At 39.4% G+C, this 20,533-nt stretch overlaps 1 protein-coding gene across 1 annotated transcript in view; it reads right to left on the reverse strand.

Annotated features, from left to right (window-relative positions):
* Positions 1 to 20,533, reverse strand: part of LOC139699048 (microtubule-associated protein futsch-like) — a 57,982-nt gene that overhangs the window by 16,660 nt on the left and 20,789 nt on the right. The window contains exons 8-19 of the mRNA XM_071598051.1: positions 19,859 to 19,938; positions 19,232 to 19,356; positions 18,024 to 18,161; positions 15,959 to 16,086; positions 15,679 to 15,847; positions 13,191 to 13,560; positions 12,538 to 13,136; positions 11,850 to 12,112; positions 10,800 to 10,902; positions 9,883 to 10,044; positions 8,085 to 8,451; positions 4,420 to 7,132 (exon numbers count right to left, since the gene is read on the reverse strand). Of these exons, the coding sequence (XP_071454152.1) occupies positions 4,420 to 7,132; positions 8,085 to 8,451; positions 9,883 to 10,044; positions 10,800 to 10,902; positions 11,850 to 12,112; positions 12,538 to 13,136; positions 13,191 to 13,560; positions 15,679 to 15,847; positions 15,959 to 16,086; positions 18,024 to 18,161; positions 19,232 to 19,356; positions 19,859 to 19,938 (5,217 nt within the window). The remainder of the gene's footprint in view (positions 1 to 4,419; positions 7,133 to 8,084; positions 8,452 to 9,882; positions 10,045 to 10,799; positions 10,903 to 11,849; positions 12,113 to 12,537; positions 13,137 to 13,190; positions 13,561 to 15,678; positions 15,848 to 15,958; positions 16,087 to 18,023; positions 18,162 to 19,231; positions 19,357 to 19,858; positions 19,939 to 20,533) is intronic.

Consider the following 20,533-nt stretch of genomic DNA (forward strand, 5'->3'; position numbering starts at 1 on the left):
GAAATCATACGCCTTCATATCATACATAAGTTTGATACATCATAAATCATGTAAGTTCTCAGGCTCATTCAATTTAATAATTAAAATTGCTTTTCACAAGAAAATAAGCTGTATCTCAGAAATATCATCCAGATGAATTACTGCAGCAGACTAGGGCATTTGATCTTCCTTCAGCCAAATCAACTAGGCAGTCACAAGGTAAATACTACTGATATTTTATGAATTCCCCTCTGACTTTCATTCCTACCTCCAGTTCTTCTCATGTCTGTTTAATCATTTCCTCCAGATTTACGTTGAACAGCACCAGTGATGAGAGACAACCCTCCCTTACACCTCTTCCTAGCACTGCCCATCTGGACTATCCACTCCCCACTCGCACCTGAGCAGTCTGAGACATGTACAGGTTGCGGATTAGCTTCCTGTCCCTCCAATCTATTCCTACTTTCTGCAATATACTCATTCGTTTTTTCTAATTCACCCTACCAAATGATTTTTCGAAATCTACAAAACAGGCAAATACTTCCTGATTGTATTTTATATTCCTCTCGATTAATAATCTCATTACTACAATGGCAGCATGCGCACCTCTCCCCTTCCTAAACCCAAACTGATCATCCCCTAAGTAATCATTTTCCCTACTCACTTGTTGATGATCCTCAGAACAACTTGACTGCGTGGGATATCAAACTTATTGTCCTGTAGTCCTAACATGATGTAGCCTTTACCTTTTTCGGAATAGGAACTAACACTGATCTCACGAAGTCTTCCCGCCAGATTCCTTCCTCATAGATACTACGAATCAGCCCATATAGCCTCTTCCTCCCACATTTTCCTAAACATTTCAGTAGTTCCGCAGGAATGTTATCTACCCCCATGGCCTTATTTGGTTTCATCTCCCTTAGTGCCCTTTCTATCTCATTGTCGAGTATGTCTGGACCTAAGCTATCTTCATCTACGTCATATTCCCGAGTATGTCTGGACCTAAGCTATCTTCATCTATGTCATATTCCTTTTATATGTTGAAGCTTGCTGGCTTAAGTTCTTTATCATACAGCTCTTCTATATATTCCTTCCATCTCTCTTGGATCTTTTCTGTGTCAACTATTATCTTACCCGACTTATCCCTAACTATTAGCACAGATCTTCCCTTCTTACCTCCCGATAGTGATTTCACCTTGCTGTATAGTGCACCAATTTCACCCTTCTTCTGCAAACTTTCCATATCCTTGCACTGTGTCTTTCACCATGCTTCTTTACTTTATTTGTTGCCTGTCTCAATTTATATTTAACTATTTGTACTCCCTTTTGCCTCTGTGTTTACATCTCATCCGTGATCCATGATTTCCATTTCATTTTCCCATGAACGTTCCAATAGTTTCTTTTGCAGCTTGAGATACCCATTTCCTGATACATTCCCATTCTTTTTCGATAGTACCCAGCTCTTTACCATCATCCATGATTTTCTCTACAGCCTGCTGATACTCCTCCCTTGTCAATCCATTTCATGCTTCTACATTCCATTTCCTAACCCACCGCCCCTGCCTTATCTTTTTGAAATGGACACTTCATAACAACTATATTATGATCAGAGTCTGCATCTGCTCCCGGGAAGCTGTATGAATTGATCACACTGTTCCTGAATCTTTGCCTAACCATAGTGCAACCGAACTGATACTTTTTTGAGTCACCTGGCATTTTCTATGCATACTTTCGCCATTTGTGGTGCTTAAACCAAATGCTGGTGATGACTAACCTGTCTCCTACAGAACTCAATTGCTTTCTCCCCGCGGTCATTCCTCATACCTAAACCATTGTCCCCACCTCTTCACCATCTCTTCCTCCGCCAACTATCGCATTCCGATACCCTATCCCTATCAAATGTTTCCCTGCAGGAACACACGCGATTATGTCCCCAAACTGATCATATATCCTATCGACCTCTTCCTCCTTATGATTGCTTAGTGGCATGTATACCTGAACAATGACCAAGTTTGTCAGTTTTGCTTTTATCTCTACTTGTACTATTCTATCTGTTGCTTGTTTTATGTTGACTACGCTTCATTTAACATTACACCTATCTCTTTATTCAATATTACAGCAATCCCTCATTGGCTCTCGTCCCCGCCACTGTACTACCTTGATCAAAAAGTTCCCGGAATAACCACCGTGTGGCGCTCCCATCGTTCCGATTTGAGTTCTGTTTTTTTTGTTAAATTGGTACATCTGTTGTTGATATTCCCTTTAAATCTTAGTGTCATAACTTGACATTTGCAAAAGTTACGTAGCCAAGAGTACATCTATCTCTGTGTGTGTTGGCGATTTTTTACAATTGCAGAAATGGATTTAAATTTGCAACAACGAACTTGTATTAAATTTTGCGTAAAAAACGGATTTAGTGGCGCACGGACGTTGGAAATGTTGGAAAAGTGTTTCGGCAACGATTCTCTAAAAAAAACGGTCGTTTACCAGTGGCACGAGCGGTTCAGAAGTGGTCGTGAGTCAATCGAAGATGATGAACGCAGTGGCAGACCATCGACATCGAAAGTCGGTGAAAAAATTGATAAAGTAAAAGAAATGTTGGTCAATAACCGCAAATTAACCATCAGAGAAATAGCGGAGGACTTGAACATTGCCTATGGATCCGCCCAAGACATTGTGGTTAATGATTTGGGTTTCCGTCGTGTAGCAGCAAAGTTGGTGCCAAAAGACCTCAATTTCATGCAAAAGAGAGACCGTGTTGACGTCGCAAAAGACATGATTTGCGAGGCTGAATCCGATCCCACATTCATCAAAAGGATCATTACTGGAGACGAGACGTGGGTTTATGAGTACGACACGCAATCCAGACATCAGGCAAGTGAATGGCGTTCACCAAATGAGCCGAGACCAAAAAAACCACGTCGTTTTCAGTCAAAAAAGAAGGCAATGCTGACGGTTTTCATGGATTACAACGGTGTAGTGCATCATGAATTTTTGCCAGAAGGCCAGACAGTAAACAAAGAGTATTATTTGGGCGTTATGAGATGTTTGCGTGAAGCAATTCGCCGAAAGAGACCAGAAATGTGGGCAGAAAACTCGTGGATTTTGCACCATGATAACGCACCGTCGCACAGTGCTATCATTATTCGTAATTTTTTGACGAAAAATGCAACAAATACCATCCGACAGCCACCGAATTCACCTGATTTGGCTCCCTGTGACTTCTTTCTGTTCAATCGAGTTAAAAAACCATTGCGGGGAACGCGTTTTAGCAGCCGAGAGGAAGTAATGGAAAAATCGCAGGAAGCACTGATGGACATACCGAAAACCGAATATAAAAAATGTTTCGAGGATTGGATCAAGCGCTGGCATAAGTGTGTTGCAGTCGATGGGGATTACTTTGAAGGGGACAATATAGATTTAGATGAATAAACTTGTATTTTTAATTTTCTGAATAAATTCCGGGAAATTTTTGATCAAGGTAGTATATCATTCTATAACTATCACTTCAGCAATCCCTGATATCCTTCCATTTCGCCTCGAATAAACCTAAAATATCTATATTTCCCCTTTCAATCTCTCGCTTAATATTCTCTAACTTTCGTGTTCTCAACATTGTCCCAACATTCCACGTTCCTATTCTAACTAATTTGGTTTCTTCTTCTGCATCTTCGGTCCTGCTGCTGTAGATTTTCTTTTGCAAGGGTTTCGTGAGAAGACGACACTGGAAGCCTTGTCTCTCCCGCTCCCGGGCATGCCACACGGCTGATTGGGCGGAGTCCCATAGTTGCCAGGACTCATATTCTTTATAGTGTCCATCATTATATTCTTGGGAATAATAATTGAGGTGCATCGCATTCCCCAATAGTGTTTTTAACATGACACCATCACTCAATGACCATTCCACTAGGGTCAGATACCTCAATGAGGAGCAGACCCTGTGTGTACCACCTTTTGTCTGGCACCTAACCTTTGACCTATCTGGCATGGGTGACCCTACCAGGAGCAATTAACATTGCTCTAGCCAGCACAGCTCTAGGGGTCATCAGAATGTACAAGCCATTCCACCACTTCAAGGTAGTAGTCCATGGGAGGGTTACAAATAATAATAGTCGCAATTTCCCTTATCATCTCTAAGCAGCATTTTTAAATGTCAAAATGCTAATTTTATTCATAATAAGTTCTTTATACTAAAAATGATGGATTGCAAAAGATGAAAACATTACAAAGTTAGTGTTACTAAAAGGTTATGGATACCTTATTTTTTAATATAAACTACCAAAAGTAACATGGTACGTTATGAATGAACTGAAATAGGTGCACCTGAGTGACTTTTAGATTACAAACAAATATAAAATGAATAAAAACGTTGATATTAAGAATGGAATCCATAAATAATCAAGAAAATTAGCCATAGACCAAGATAGTGAGGGCACGTACCTTAGACTGCTTTCTGCTTCCTCCTCTGCCTTTATCTGCATCTCTGTTTGCACCTTACATTCACCCTCCTTGTCAGATTCTGACTCTTTCCAGTCCGCACTTTCCTCTTTCACAGCAACCTTCAACATGACATCCTCACTCTTGTCCTTTGGCACACCCTCCTCAACCTCCTTCTTGGGAGAAGAAATTATGGGACTAGGGTGTGGTTCATCACACTCAACTTCCTTGGCAGCCTCTTCTTCTGCCTTTGGTGACTCCTTGACACCAAACATCTTCAAGGAACATTGTTTTACACAATCCACTTTGGCACTGTCAACTATCACCACTGTCTCTTCCTTCGGTTTCCTCTCAGACTCATTGTAACTAGACTGCATTGATTCATCGTCATCACCACCTTCGTCCAGTTTGTCGATCACCAGTCGACTCTCCTCACTACTATCAGAGTCCGTGTCCGTGGATGAATCATCATCTCTCATCACTACACTCATGCTTTCATCTCGCAATGGTGTTGAGTGTCCCTGGCTCACAACCTGATCCCTCAGTTCTGGAGATTTTCTCACTTCCTCTACCACCTCCATCTTCTCCTGCTTCTCCTCCTGGGCACACTCCTCCTCTACAGCCACCGTGAACTGTACCATCTTGGCAGCTCCCTCCTCAATCTTCTCCATAGGTGGAGGGCATTCTTTGTCTTTTCCACCACGCCTGAAAAACTCTTTGGTAGGCTTTTTTCCAAATAGAGTTAGATTTTCCTCATCATCATCATCCTCATCCATTATTTCTGAGGAGATGACCCTCTGGATCGCTGCACTAATGGACTCATCCCCTTCTCCCTCCCCTTCTTCCTCCTCATCGTCTTTCAGAAGCAGATTGATCATATCAGTGCTGAAGGAATCTGAACACTTAAGAGCCTGTGGCTTCTTTACGATTGCCTCGGTTTCAACCCCATCCTCCTCCTCCTGAACCACCACCTTCACAACCTCTGATCTCTCAATTGCTGTGGACTTGTTATCTTTGTCACCCTTCTCCGCACTAGACTTGCTGGGAAGATCAAAGATGGGCATGGGGATGAGACACGGGGGCTCATCATCCGACTGCTTCCTTGAATCTTCAGCATCATCGCATGAGCTGCCCACTCCTCCGCTACTCACAAGGGAGGCTGGGAAGAGCTCCTCATGGCGTTGGGGGTAGGTGAAAAGGGGAGGCTCTGCATCTCCAGGCTTGTCTGAGATGATAAGACGATCCCCACTTTCATCACCTCCATCGTCATCCTCCCCCACATCCCCATCGGCTGAGGATGGGAGGTCCCCAAAGAGACAGAGTGGCTCCAGATCAATGGAGTGCATTGAAGGAGGTGAGATGGCTGATGGGGAGCTGAGGGAGGGGGATTTCCTAGGGGAAAACATGGGTATTGATGAAGACATCAGTCCAAAGGGACTTGATCGACTCTTGGCTGCACTACCTGTTGAAGAAGGCACAGGTTTCTTTGAAGACTCATCCTCCTCTGGCAGTGAGGTATGCTTTGTGGAGAGAGGAGAGTGAGCTTCATCTTCTTCTGTGCCAGTGGGAGTGGAAGAATGATGCATCTTGGTGGATGAATGCTCTGTCTGAGATGGAGATGAGGAGGAAGCCTTAGATGGAGTCACATGAGGTGATTCAGCATCAGGTTTTGTTTCAGGCCTGACAGGAGATAGTGACTTGGCAGCAGTTTCTTCATTGCTGGGTGACTCCTCACTCTTCTTGGCAGCAGCAGTGGCAGCCCTCCTGCTAGAGGTGGCCCGGAAGCTTGGTAGACTATCAGTCCATCCTAGGCTCTCTTTGCTGCCCTCGGACACTTTGGAAGGTGATGTCTTCACCTCTCGCCTCATCAATCGACTGTTACACCTACGCCCTAGCTTCATACCCCTCTCCTCGATTATCAGTGTGTCTCTTTTTGACCGAACCTCAAATTCAAAAGGCTCTGGCTCCTTGAACTCATAAATGTCTTCTGTCACTTCTTCAACAACAGGAGCACTTGCTTCAGAAACCAACGTCGGAGGCTCCTTTACATCAGATTCCTTGGAGTCCATTTCCTCCTGAGCTGTATTTTCCATGGTAACATCAATCGCTTCACCACTATCACTCTGCATGGGAGGGAGATCAATTGGAAGCTTGACAGCCTTCTCTATGCCCTTCAACTCTGACCTGATTTGGTTAAGGTCAAAGTCCCTACCTTTGGGGGTGTCCTCCTCCATTTCTAATTGAGAAGTCTCAGGGGGCAAGCTGACTTCCTGCTTCTCAGAGTCATCCCTTGCTGACCTTCTGGTTGTCCTCTTTACCCTCTTTTTCTCACTCGAGGGTGGTGGTTCTTCCACCGCTGCCACTTCTGATGTCCTCTCTGGCTCCTGACCCTCAAAGCTATGAGGGGTTCCTGAAGGCCCCTCAACACCTTCAGGGCCTTCTTCCAAGGCTGCCTCCTTCCTCTCCTCTTCTTCCTCCTCTGCCTTCTCCTTCTTTCTCTTGCCACGTTTACGAAGGTACCTGTCACCCCCCTTGGTCTCTTTGGTGCTGGGTTTCTCATCAACAACTGCCGCAATGACTGCCTCTTCAGCTTTGGATGGCATTATGGTGATGGAGGTTTTTCTTTCCCCACGACTCCTCGTCCTAAGTGGTTCAACCTCAGGTTCTGGTTCAGATTCATACTCCTCACTCTCAGATTCTGATGGCATGGACACATCTGAAAGGGAGAAACCATTTCACATTGGACTTAGCTGCATTAGAAAATATTCCATGTTTAACTAAAAAATGTACCACTTCTTACTAACATACATGCTCAGAAAAAAGACAATCATGAAGTTAAAATAGGTTATGTAGGCTGGGGCAACATAACTTGCTTTTTTCAAACACAAAATGCTTTCAAAAAAGGAAGTTATGTTGCTGCAGCAAATATTATGAAATTTTTGAATTAAAAAGAATAAAATCATTAGCAAAACCTAAGGCAAACAATTATTTTCGTCATAAAAATGAAGCATCAACAGTGTTTAGTGTGAATACTTAATTACAAACAATTTATCAGATTCCCAGATCCACTATGATTTGAGGACTATACCACATAAGGTTTCAGATTACATGCAAATAGTTAGACAGCTGTAAATAAAAAAAGGCTAGCTCTATATATATCAAAGACAAGCTAAGAATTAGGCTTCAGTTTTTCAAATGAATATAATATTTTTCCAAATAACACCCTCAAATGTGAAACCTGAAGTTGATAAAAATGGAAACATTGATTTAACAATCCGTGCATAAATCAGGACAATATTGATTGTTAATAGATTTAATTTCTGCAATAATCAAATTTGTCGACAGATAAACATACAGAGTAGCAAAATATCACTGAAGTTAGAATATAGTGAAACTGATGCAGACTGTACCAAGAAACCAGTGTACTTTGATTGATTCTGTAATTGAAATCATAAATACTATCAGTCATCATATTTACTACATGCAACTATTTTATGCAGAACTTATAAAAGAAAAAGTATACAATATTTAAGTCATAATTAAATAACCTATGACATAGTTTGAAATGAACTGCGAGGTTTTCTTGGCACAGGAAGAGAGCTGCATGCATGCACTCCTTCGATCTTTTTTCATCCAAGCCAATCAATCTCATATATGGTTAGACTTACCCGTGTGTCCTGACATCCTCCGTGACCGTCTTCTCATCTCCAAAGAGAAATTGCCACTTGAAACTGGAGAAAATTCGGTGGAAGTATTCAAGCCTGCATTGCCCCTGGTGGTAACACCTCGAAAACTGTTGCCACTGGAGGTGGGGGTTGTGGGATGGGGGGAAGCACCAGACATACTACCTGCACCTCTAACACTTGGAGATTGTGACGACGATCCACTGGGAGTGGCAGACCGTGTTTGAGCACCCATCGGTTGGTAATGCTGACTGCCTGGTGGACCACCACCATTACCAGAGCTATCCACAGATGTACGGCTACTTCCTCCTGACAGTGAAGGCCTGCCACGTTTACCCATCGGTTTCATTGACTGAAAAGGATGAAATTGCTTTAAAGCCTCTCTCACATTCTGAGCAGATTGAATAACTCCACCATGCCTCCCTACAATGGTAACCTGCAAAAGTAACTCCTATAGAAAAGTGAGACAAGGGAGTTTTGTTTACTATTGACAGCTCAGTATACTTTTATTACTCTTATTCACAAGACAAGGTCTCAACAATTTTCCCAGGAACGCCTGTAAATATATCCTGGATGAGCATTTCAAGTTTGAATAGTATCTGCCTAAATATAAGTCAATGTTTCCGAAAATAAACTATTGAAAAAGTCATTCAGCGGCTAAAATTTTAACCAAACATCTTCCTCATGGCTATGTAATGCATCATAATGGAAAGCAATTTTTATTGTCTTCATGACAATTGAAAGTTAACTTTAACTGGATTTTTGTCCAAATCAGTCCACTCAATTTACACTAGCTATTAAATAGCAAATACTGAATATTGTTAACTAAAACTCAATGATGGATTTTGATGCTCAAATGTTTGCATTTTTATATATCTCAGATAGCAATGATAGTGATGTCTGCTCCTCCAGTTTGAGTGACAGCATGAACTGAACGTTGCCTCAGGAATAGAAAAGCAATTAATGAAATGGCTATGGATAACTACCTGAAGGGTGTTTGAAAAGTGATAAAAAAACTGCTTTTGGAAGAGCAGAGGGCTAACAATAAAATTATTTGTGTCACATTAGGAGAATTCATTCCTGGTGTAGAACAATGACACTATTCAACTATACACTAAACCCTCACAGGAGTTATATTGATCCTAGATTGCAAATACATGCCTCGAAAATACTTAGCATAATGTCTGTTAAAATTAAACTTTTCCAAAAAACCTAACATTGGGAGGGGTGTCCACTTCTATTTGGGCATATACATCACAAGCAAGAGAACTGCCACAAGCTGGTTTCAATTAATGTAATTGTGAAGAATTTCTGCAAATTACATTTGTATTGACAATACTTTGAAGTACTTATAGTATTCAGAAAATCATTTTTCCTGATTTCTCAATGAGACTAATTTTTTCCAACTTTTAATGCACACCTATCAGCACTAGTATTAAGAGTTCACGGAATAGAATGTTTTCATAAATACTATAATATGATTATATTTAAGAATATATACCCCATAAGTCGTTACTCAAAATAGATTCTGATTCCCATGAAAAGTTAACAAAAGAAAAAATATTAACACAATATGTTATCATGTAAAACAAACCCATTGCTCTGGTTGAATCTCTGTCACATTCTGTTACACAAATAAAGCCTATATTTACAACCACTGTAACATACAGCGTTACTGCAATGGTCAACTATTGTTAAAAATGCTTAGACAAGTTAATCATAAGTGGCAAGTACAAGGATTTATTTATGCATAAATAATTCCACCATTGGGTTCTACACCTACCTGTGACTGTTGTTGTTGCCTCAATCTCTTGGCCCTAGTGGGGTTCCAACTAAGATTCTCCGCTATGCGGCTCCTCTTAATCCACTCATCATACCGAGTGTTCCATCCAGTGTAGTGGACCAAGTAGAGGGTCTGGTGGCCATCCATTTCAGTATCTACAACCTGTAAATGAAATGACAACAATTCAAGACCATCCAGGATCCACTGATATATGTCCCTTTGACATTACTTTAATGTAAATTTGATTTATAGTAAAATAAATAGCTTAGGCTTGTAATTTACTACTATTCTTTTTGGCATTGGTATGCCATCTTCAGATTCATACATGGATGTACGGAATGATGAGGTACTAATGTAGACACATTGCAAACTTTAAATCAAAGTAGAGCAGAAAAATACAGACCCAAGTTATTTATTTAAAATGAAATTCCAAAAAATTAGAGCTGCCACAGTATTTGAGATTTGATTGATACTTAATATCTATTTCAAATATCTATGAAACTGACTCTGTCTGAGAAATACAAGAGTTCTTTGAACATATGTACCTTTTGCTAAGGGGAGAGGGTTTCAACTCAATACTGCCATTTATCATGGGATTCAAGTGGTTTGAGACAAATGTTTTAAAAATTCAAATAGAAACTTTCAACACACTTGGCAGTGGAACTAACAGAAAATCAAAGTTGACATCACAGAGATATGGGCATGACTGAGTTTTCTACCACAAAATTTTTCCTTCCTCTCAATCACTAAGACATTTGAAATGAGGTTTAATTGATGCAAATTAGTTAATCAATTTAATTAGAGCAACTAACATTACATCCAAACCATAAAATAATACAAAAAATAGGGCATTAATAGCTAGGCTAATTCAGAGGATATACAGGTTAGTTACCTGTAATTAGAGTTATTTAGCTTACCTTGGCTTCATATGTCACCTTTGATTCATGAGTTGGTCCATAATATACTTTGAGCTTGTCACCAACACCAACATGAATGTGATTGGACAACTGTCCCATATGCCTGAAAACATTAATAAATATTTGATCCATTTAGTTTCAAACACGGCATTAAAATATTAACAAATATTTGATCCATTTAGTTTCAAACACAGCATTAAAAAAATAATGAAGTAAAAATAAAATCACAAAATATGTAAAATTCTAGGATTCAGGATATTTTATGAGGCTCGCTTCAAAAACAAAACTGACATCCTTCTCTGCAAAATACCTGGCAGATAACAAACACAAGGGTTAGTTAATTCTCAAAGCATTACACCTGGTGAGGAATGTATTGAGGTTAGACAAAATTGACCAACTAAAAACTTCAAATATTTTTGGTCCAAAAGTAAATTAAATAATGATATGTTGTATTCTTCCTACTCAACTTTATTGAAAATAAAACATGTTCTCCTTTTAAGATAAATCAATTAGTCTGTGTTTAACTTTACCAAATATTGAATTTGAAATTGACTGTGGACAGCTGATGAAAGGAATTCAGAAAAATAATTTGCACTAAATATCGATAACACTAGCCTTCAAATACATGAGGGCCATTGGCAATGGTAGCAAGCAGTTTCAGTATTTTTGGAGCTATTGTGGACAAATCATCAAACAGACTGGACTTGCAAAGATTATGAAAATTCTTGTTTCTTGCAACAGAGACCTTGGTAATTTACAAATTCATTTAATATGTTACATCCAGCTTAAAGAAAAATGTAAGGCTATCATGATTTCTTGGCTCATTCTACCTCCTATGCTAATGTACTCCTTAGTAGTAATGTTTATTAATGGTAATGGCAGTGGATTTCAAGATCAGACTCAGGGAATGACTTTCAGCACCGAAAATAAGATTTTCGGAATCAACTCATTCCAAATAGATATCTAGCAGATTGATAGCACAATCCTTTGCCCAAAAAACACCTAACATAAAAAGCACCTAAATGTAACAATTAGGAGAAAGCAACTCACTCCTCTGCCTTAGATCCTTTTTCTTCAAGGTCTTTCCTCTTCCGTCCCCTCTTCCTCTCCTCCTCAGTACTACCACCACTTCCACTGCTTGCACTGCTGCTGCTGCTTGACACGGGCCTCTTTGTGCTTGAACTGCCCACCACACCCAGGACAGAGCCAGGTTTCGAAGGCCCTTTCTTCATCTCAGACTCCCTGATAGGTGTGCGACTCTCCCTTGCTCTCCTTCCCTCTGGATTGCTCTCCTTTGACTTTGACCGAGTCAGCTGCAACATTAATGATATTAAATCAGGCTCAAAACCCAAAAATTTCCTTTGTAATAGTAACAAAGACTGAACAGTACTATTTTGTCAACACCAACAAAGGTAAGAGCATAATAAGGGTAAAACTGCTACAGATGGGATAACGCCCAAAGAAAATTGTTCATTCAAAAGCTCTCTCAGTAAAGATGGCTTTCAATGCCACATGCAGCAGATTGAAAGGGATGGAGTCAAAAATATGTTTCAAAATACATTAACTTTTGACTAGCAATCTACAAGCTCCATACTGGCCCACAAAAATTGAAATTTCCCCATTCCATGAATTAGGAGTTATATGAATTCTGTATTATTAATGAGGATATAATCAATGATATCAAAGACATCACGGGTCATTCTCTAAATTTTTAAACAATGAGTCAATCCATACAAACCTTTTCTTCATCATCGCCTCTCTTCTCCCTTCGCCTCTCCTCACGCCTACTCTCAGCATCCCCACACCCCTCCTTCTTCCCAACACTCTCCTCCTCACCCTCATCATCCCCATCCTCCTCTTCTCCCTCGTCATCATCCACCTTCAATTCTTCCTCCTCATTGTCCTCTGCATCATCGACAACCCCTCTGGACTTATCCTTCTCTGCCTGCTTCACGTCCTTTGGTGCAATTTCTAAGCTGGCCACCTCCTTCACCTGCGAGCGCAACCCTAACTCCCTCCCTCCCTTGCGTACCTCCGCAACAGGAGTTGAGGGCTCAACTGGCTCTGTCTTGACACTCTCTGTCTTCAAAGAAGATGACGGTGTGCTTGGCGTCCCAGCCTTGCTTCCAGTGCTCTCAGAGGGTTCAACCTTGACTGGAGGACTGGGTTCCTCAGCCACCACCTTCTTCTCGGCCTCCTCCTTTGCCTTTGCCTTGGAATCCTCCTTTGGAGTCTTCTCCTCTGCCTTTGAGATCCTGCTTTTTGTGCCCGCATCCTCCTTGGCTCTCCCCTTTGCCCCAGTCTCCCTCCCCTTCCCGGGTGTGTCATCCTTCCATTTCCCTTTCGCCTCCTTCTTTCCCTTCCCTCCCTCCTCGCCACCACCTCCCCTACTTCCTCGGACGCTTACAACTTTCTCCACCTCCTCCACCACCGCCACTGTCACTGCTGCTTTTTCTTGCTCCCGCTGCTTTCCCTTCTTCTCTGCCATGGGTTTGGCCTTGGTTTCCTCACTTGCACCCGAACCCTTGCCCTTCTCCTCACTTGATGTACCAGCACCCTTTCCCTTTTCCTCTGAGCCTCCAGTCTTCCCCTTCTCTTCTGTTGCTTTCTTCTCCAACTCCTTCTTCTCTGTGGATGTGGATGTTTTCCCGGATTCCTTCTTCTCCTCCTCAACTTTGGCAACCACTGTATCCTCCTTCTCCTCTGGTTTCGCCTCCTCTGACTTTATTTCTGTCTTTTTGGATGAGGCAGCAGCACCAGACTTGATGTGAATAAAAAAAGAAGTGTTAAAACATACGTGAAATGAAAACCCCATTTGCACAAGGGTTATTTTTTAAACAACAATATTCAATAGTATGTATGATCTCACAGCAAAAGATTCTACTGACTGAGATGACAAGACAATGAGTCCAGAGCATGCTAGATACATGGAATTACAGCCTTCAACATTTCTCTGCATTGAAAAATTCAAAAATGTTAATAGATTACTAAAGTAATAATGAAAACTTCGTTGCAATTTTCCACAGTTAAAACTTTATTGCCGACCATGGTTTCGATACACTGTATCATCTTCAGGTGAGGAAAAATACAAGGAGAAGGGATATATATACACAAGTTACAAGAAGGGGTGGCAGGGGAGGAGGGAGCGGGGGAAGGGGGGGGGGTTTGTCATAAAAGGAGAAAGGCAGGAAAAACCAATGGAACCCCCGAAGTGCGGGCAGCTCACTCTACGGGGGGAGGAGGGGGGGGGAAGGTGTCGTCATGAAGGGCACTGAGGGAAGTTAATGGACAAAAGTGGGGAGGGGCAAGAGAGGAACTGAATGTCGTTAAGTAGCTCTATCTTCTGGTTTCTCCGTTGGATAATCTCTAAACTCTCGAGAGCGTCCAATTTCTTGCTCTTTTTGAATTTGTGCAACGGCTTAAATTCAAAATCCGGGGAATGGTTCTTCTCCAAAAGGTGGGTGGCAAAGATGGATGTGGTGTGGCCTAACGTATAACATTTCCGATGCTCCTTGATGCGTGTGGCGAAATTTCGTCCAGTCTGTCCCACATAAGTCGCATTACATTGGCACTTTAATTCATAAACACCACACTGTTTTTCGATGTCAAATTTATCTTTGTTTAAGCAGAGTGCTTTTGATATGGAAAAAGGGGTGTAAAATGAAACACGGAATTTATCCTTGGGTAGAATGTTGGCAATTCTATAGGACAAAGAGTTTGAGAAGGGGATTTTGCACCATTTACGCGAGGGGTTGGAGTATGGCAGGAGGGTTGTGTGGAGCTCGACGGCACTTTTTCTCAGTTTTTTCCCTTAATAGGGAATCAATGAGGTCGTCGTTGTAGCCATTCCTCTCTGCAATGAACTTGATGGTGGTGAGTTCTCGGTCAAAGGAAGTTTTAGGCATTGGAATGCTAATTAATCTGTGAAGCATGCAGTGGAAGCTTGCCAGCTTATGGGAAATGGGATGGCAAGAATCAGAAGGAATCACTAGGTCCGTAAGAGTGAGCTGCCCGCACTTCGGGGGTTCCATTGGTTTTTCCTGCCTTTCTCCTTTTATGACAAACCCCCCCCCCCCTTCCCCCGCTCCCTCCTCCCCTGCCACCCCTTCTTGTAACTTGTGTATATATATCCCTTCTCCTTGTATTTTTCCTCACCTGAAGATGATACAGTGTATCGAAACCATGGTCGGCAATAAAGTTTTAACTGTGGAAAATTGCAACGAAGTTTTCATTATGTCTCGATTCCACAATATCACGCCTGACTCTTCACTTTTCATAGATTACTAAAGAACTCAAATTCATATGACCTTGCAGCTATTGGGTATGGGTTTGTTATTCAAAATTGAAAACAGCTATGGGCTTCGAAGCACCTGTGTCTAGTAAACCTTAGTTTTTTTTAACACGCAGAGCCAAATCTGAGAAGTATATCTTACTCTTTTGGCTCTCAGGGCAACTTTGGTGGACCAGACCCCCAGAGTTAATACAGCACAAATGCCCGAGGATGCACTCTAACCTACACCTTTTGGATGGGCAAGTGGCTGAGTGACCCATTTAACTAACCTGGATGGCATGCTACTAAAATTTTATTTCAGAATATTTTTCTTAGAAGGTAATGGACAATGGAATAAAAATATCAAGCTCATTTTAGCTTCACACAGGCATGGGCAGAACTAAATATAGACCCATCCAGAAAATGAAATCAGCACCTTCCTCAGATTAAGCGCACACAATTTATTTTGGGTGAGATAAAATTACAACCAATTACAGTGATATATTTGTTCAAAGACTAGATTTCACATTCGAAAATGTATGAAAACACAAGCCAAACTTCAAAAAGTCATTTCTTTACAACAACAAGTAACATAAAACTATAACATACCTTTTCTTTGTCATCAGCTTCTTTGCGTTTTGGAGTGTTAATGGGGGTAGCTCTGTCTCTATCACGAATTAAACTACGGCTTGAGCGGTGGCGAGAGCGGCTTCCTCGGGGATGATTCACCATTGTGCAACCCAATTTCCTGTAGAAATCTTCAAAGCTGTGCAGAAATCTGAAATTAAGAAATAATCATACATAATTTTCATGTTACCATCATTGTTAGACATTAACAATGCATTAATCTAAAAAAAAGCACTAATAAACTAACATTAATAACACTTACTTTTTGTATGCTTGTTTGACAAGGTTTGTATTGCTTGTGTTATTTTGACCAAATCCAAGTTTCTGGGAAACCATCTTCCATTGGTTGTGATTGGTGACACGATTATAACCACCAATCTTGTGCACAACCTGCAATATAAATTAGAGGAATTTTTCACAGTCAATGAATTATGAAATTATTATAAAAGGGTTGGGAATGACATGGTAGCACAAGGCCACCACAAAAATAGGAATAATCTTCATGTGAATTCAAATGTAAATACATTTCTAGATTCATGAGCAGGCCAAAGCTACATTTTTTTCTGGATAACGATTTCAGTGGAGATAATTCATAATTGAGGATAATTTGTAGTACAATGCCTGCAGACAATGTAGTCCAATTATTTACATTACAAAAATTCAGTCATACTGTTGATGCTAAAAGTACCTTAAAAGGCTTGGGAAAAAATTAGCTTTCTTGATACAAATAATAATTTATTATCAACACTCATTAGCTGGTTAAGGTAAGTTTTGAATTGATACACAACACTAACTACATCTATAAGTCTAAGTGTCAACAAGCAGCAACACTACCTCTATCACAACTCGTTAAATTTCACATTTCTTCTGCCTCCATTCCATTCAACAGGACTATTCTTTTAGTTTCACTAACTGCTTGGCTAACCTTCAACATTTCATCATTAATCAAAATGCCTCGAGTATACTTCTCTTGCTGTATTTCAATTTTTTCCAAATATTTCTCTTTCTTCTTTAATATGCCTAGTACTTATTCATTCATTTTTCTATCAGTTGCACCATGGCTTCTTTCTATATAAACATGCAACACTAACAGTTCAAGCCAATCTTTAAACCCTCGAGCTAATCTAATCTTTAATGTAGAAAGACATTTGATCACCAACAGTTGACTGACCACTCTTATAGAGAAACATGGATTGCCAGGAATATTAAACTAACAACCTGATAAAATAATAATACACTGCTTCACTGTAACCATACACCACAAATAGAATGCCAACAGTGGTGAGGACAGTGTCATTTCAGTCAAATTAAAAATTTACCATTATCATACAATAAGGAAAGGCTGAAAATACAAGAAAACCATTCTTGGAAATTTAAATGGTTGATTTTAATACTTCCATCATTTAAAAAAAATCAAACAAACAATTGCTGCAGCTAATTTTGTAAAAAATTAATAGAAAATAAGTTAGCTCAAAAAGTATTCACAGAACAAAATGTTTAAACCCATATATCCTTAAATTCACCAAAAGGTACCGCCTCAACAAATGTAACATGAAAGCATTACCTCTCAATGGAGAGAGAAGCAGGGTAGGGACTGCAAAGAATATGAAAGAATAGAAGAATGCTTTTCAAAATGACATATGGGGAATTCTTCTAGATAAAATAATTGGATAGTGACTTTTCCAGAAAATGGAACATCATCAAAATTGATTCAAATAACCATTGTTTGGTTTCTACAATATTTTTTTGTCCTTATAGTGTTTCCAGAGCATATTAACTTTACAACTCTTTTTACTCTTGTGTATAAAATTATATGGCGAGTAGTATTTCCATACCATCAATGAAGTATTTGAACACCACCCTGATTCAGCAATCTAAATTCACTATTCATAGGAAATTTGTATCGCCAAAGATACCATACTATCCTTCACTTTTGACGGCATATACTTTCATTGCGTTAATAATCTAATTTTTGCCTTACTACTGTATAACAACAGCACTCGAACAATATTTATTGAATTGTAGGTATTTTAAGTCATGTATTACTTACCCTCCTTTCATTACCAACACCCAGTAAAAAGGGGTTGATTTTGACAGAAATTGAGTAGAAAAATTCATTCTTGAAAGTAATGATAGAGAGAGAGAATAATGAAGAGAGTAATTTTGATACTAGTGAATGTTCAAACGATATGCCCCCTTTCCCAAAAAATTATTAAGAATTCAAACAAACAGGGAGTGAGAACGCCATTAAGAGCAATTGAATATTTGAAATTTACATATCATGGTGCAGAAAATCTGAATGTTAACTTCATGGGAAATTTCTTTACCTTGAACAATTTATAAAGATCAACATCCTTCATTCCAATAGTAGGCCCTTTGTTAATGGGTGTGCCCCTGTCATCCATGAATTTGTACAATTGTGCAACAAAGTGATCCTTCTCTTCTCTCGGCTCATCATCAGAACTCTGAAATAAAGGTTATGAAAAAATTATAAATAACTCATGCTTTAATCGTAAACATTTACATGATTAAAAGCAGAAACATGAAAGTAAATAAATATTAAAGGTAAACTTGATTTAACATTAATACCATCACTACATAATCATTTTAACAACGCCATACTTCATACTATCAATATAAAAAAATCAAATGCATTAATATTTTTGTGACATAAATTATTTCTAGTCTGAGTTTGGACATCCATTATGATGAAGACTTAAGTATATTTAAATTAAATGGAATAATTAAACATTGAGTTACAAGGCTTCAAAGCAATAATACTTTTCATACAATTTCCTCTTTCCATCACATAATTATTATTCACAGAGAACTTCGGCCATCCATGCATCTAAATCAACACTAAAACCAAAAATAACCTGAATTGATTAGGTGTATTTCTAAAACTAGTGTAGTTTCAAATTATTTGAAGAATATATTTTTCAATCCAAGTAAACCACCTATTCTCACATATATTTGGATACTATTACTGCTAGCATTAAACAATGTATGGCAGAATAAAAGCAGAGTTTACATATATCTACTGCAGTACATAGAACTATGATGGTTAGCAATAGTTTATGTAAGCCGGCCACGGTGGCGGCGGGGTAACATCCTTGCCTGCCAACCTAATGGTTGCGGGTTCGATTCCCACCTAGGTGAATTTTCCTCCACTTAGGGCTTGGGTGCATGTAATTGTCTTCAATGACATGTCTAAGGGTTAGGTGGTAGATGGGACTATTAGTCTCAATATCGCCCAATGAAGTCGATAAATAAATAAAAAATGAATGTATAATTCTCAGTTTGGAACTATCATTTTTCACTTTTGCAAAATGAAATAAAATACTTTTATTCAACAGAGATAATGAGGGAGAGAATTTATTTCTGAAATAAATATCACTATTTGTAAACAATTTATGAATATAAAAATAAACATTTATTTTACATTCCAGATGCAGCTAAGAACCATCAAAATTATTTCAGATGAAAGATTTGGTCAATAATTCAAAATAATTCACAGGAATGACTTTACACTTACATCTGAATCTGATCCTGCTTCTGAATTGCTGTCGCCACTGCTTCCATCCATTCTAAACAGCAACTCCCGATCCCAGTGAGGTGGCAGCTCATCTCTGTCTAGAAATTGGAGGGCTTTCTCCACAGCTGAACCATCAAGAGGAATATTACATAGAAAATGCTTATATTTGTTCAATGAAATGGCGAAAATTTCACAAAAATGTCAAATGAAGATGATTAATTCCTTTAACCAGAAGGAAAATTACTGGAGAGTGGTTTTCCACATAAAAAACTGCTTATCACACAAAACGTTCTAAGCTGATTGACCAAAAACTAACTCCGTCTCCTCACACACAACTTTTCACTGATTTCTAATTTCAATGATTTCTAATAATACAATCGGAATTCTAAATTTTGGGATTCTGCTTGGAAAAAATATTGGGTCACAATTGATTATTAATTACAATGCTAAACGAAGCAACAGGGCACCAAGGTAAATTTAAAGATATTCTGCCAAACTTCCAGCTTGTTACATAACTAGCTACATCTTACTACAACTAGCTTACATCAGTTCATCGGAATTAAAATGTATCTCTCAAATAAAATGTATCACTGTAGGAAATCCAGAGGAATAAAAACCAGTACTCACCAGCCTTCAATGTGTTGTTGTCCACTTTCGCACCAATCTCACGTGTGAATTCAGTGGCCTCTTTCTTAGGAACTGTAAAACTAAAAAGCAATAGAACACAGTCAAAATCTAAAATTAGAATCAAAATGTGATCTAACATTAAAACAAAAAATGTGGGTTTTGATTTGGATGAAATAATGTTTCACATTTTTGAAGAATTATTTTTCTTAAGTTCAAAATACATTAAAACAGTATATGCATTGTCAGAATTTATATTTTCAAGCAAATAACCACATTTTTATCATGACCCATACAATTTTGCTATTGCCACTATGTATGAGTTACACCGTATTTGCACGAGTTCAAATTTGGGTGTTCCCATTAATGGCATCACTATTTGCTGGATTTAAAAAAATTTCACATTTCTAAAACAGTTACCAATGTACATCAGGCTTTATGAAAAACTAGTAGTAGTTTTGAGGGGAGGCGACCGACAGCTAAGGTCATTTGCGCCATAGGGGATGGACAGGAAAGGATGAAGGGTGGAGAGAAACCCGGCGTCGGCATTAACCTACTCTTAACGAAAGGCGCCAAGGGGTCCTCAGCTTAACGTCCCACCCGACGGACGGCGTACTCACTCAAAGTGCCCTCCACAAAGCACCTCAAGTAGGGATCGAGATACCTCTGAAAAATATT

The sequence above is a fragment of the Hetaerina americana genome, unplaced genomic scaffold (genome assembly GCF_022747635.1).
Source record: "Hetaerina americana unplaced genomic scaffold, ioHetAmer1.1.p SCAF_9, whole genome shotgun sequence".
In the NCBI taxonomy this organism is placed as follows: Eukaryota; Metazoa; Arthropoda; class Insecta; order Odonata; family Calopterygidae; genus Hetaerina; species Hetaerina americana.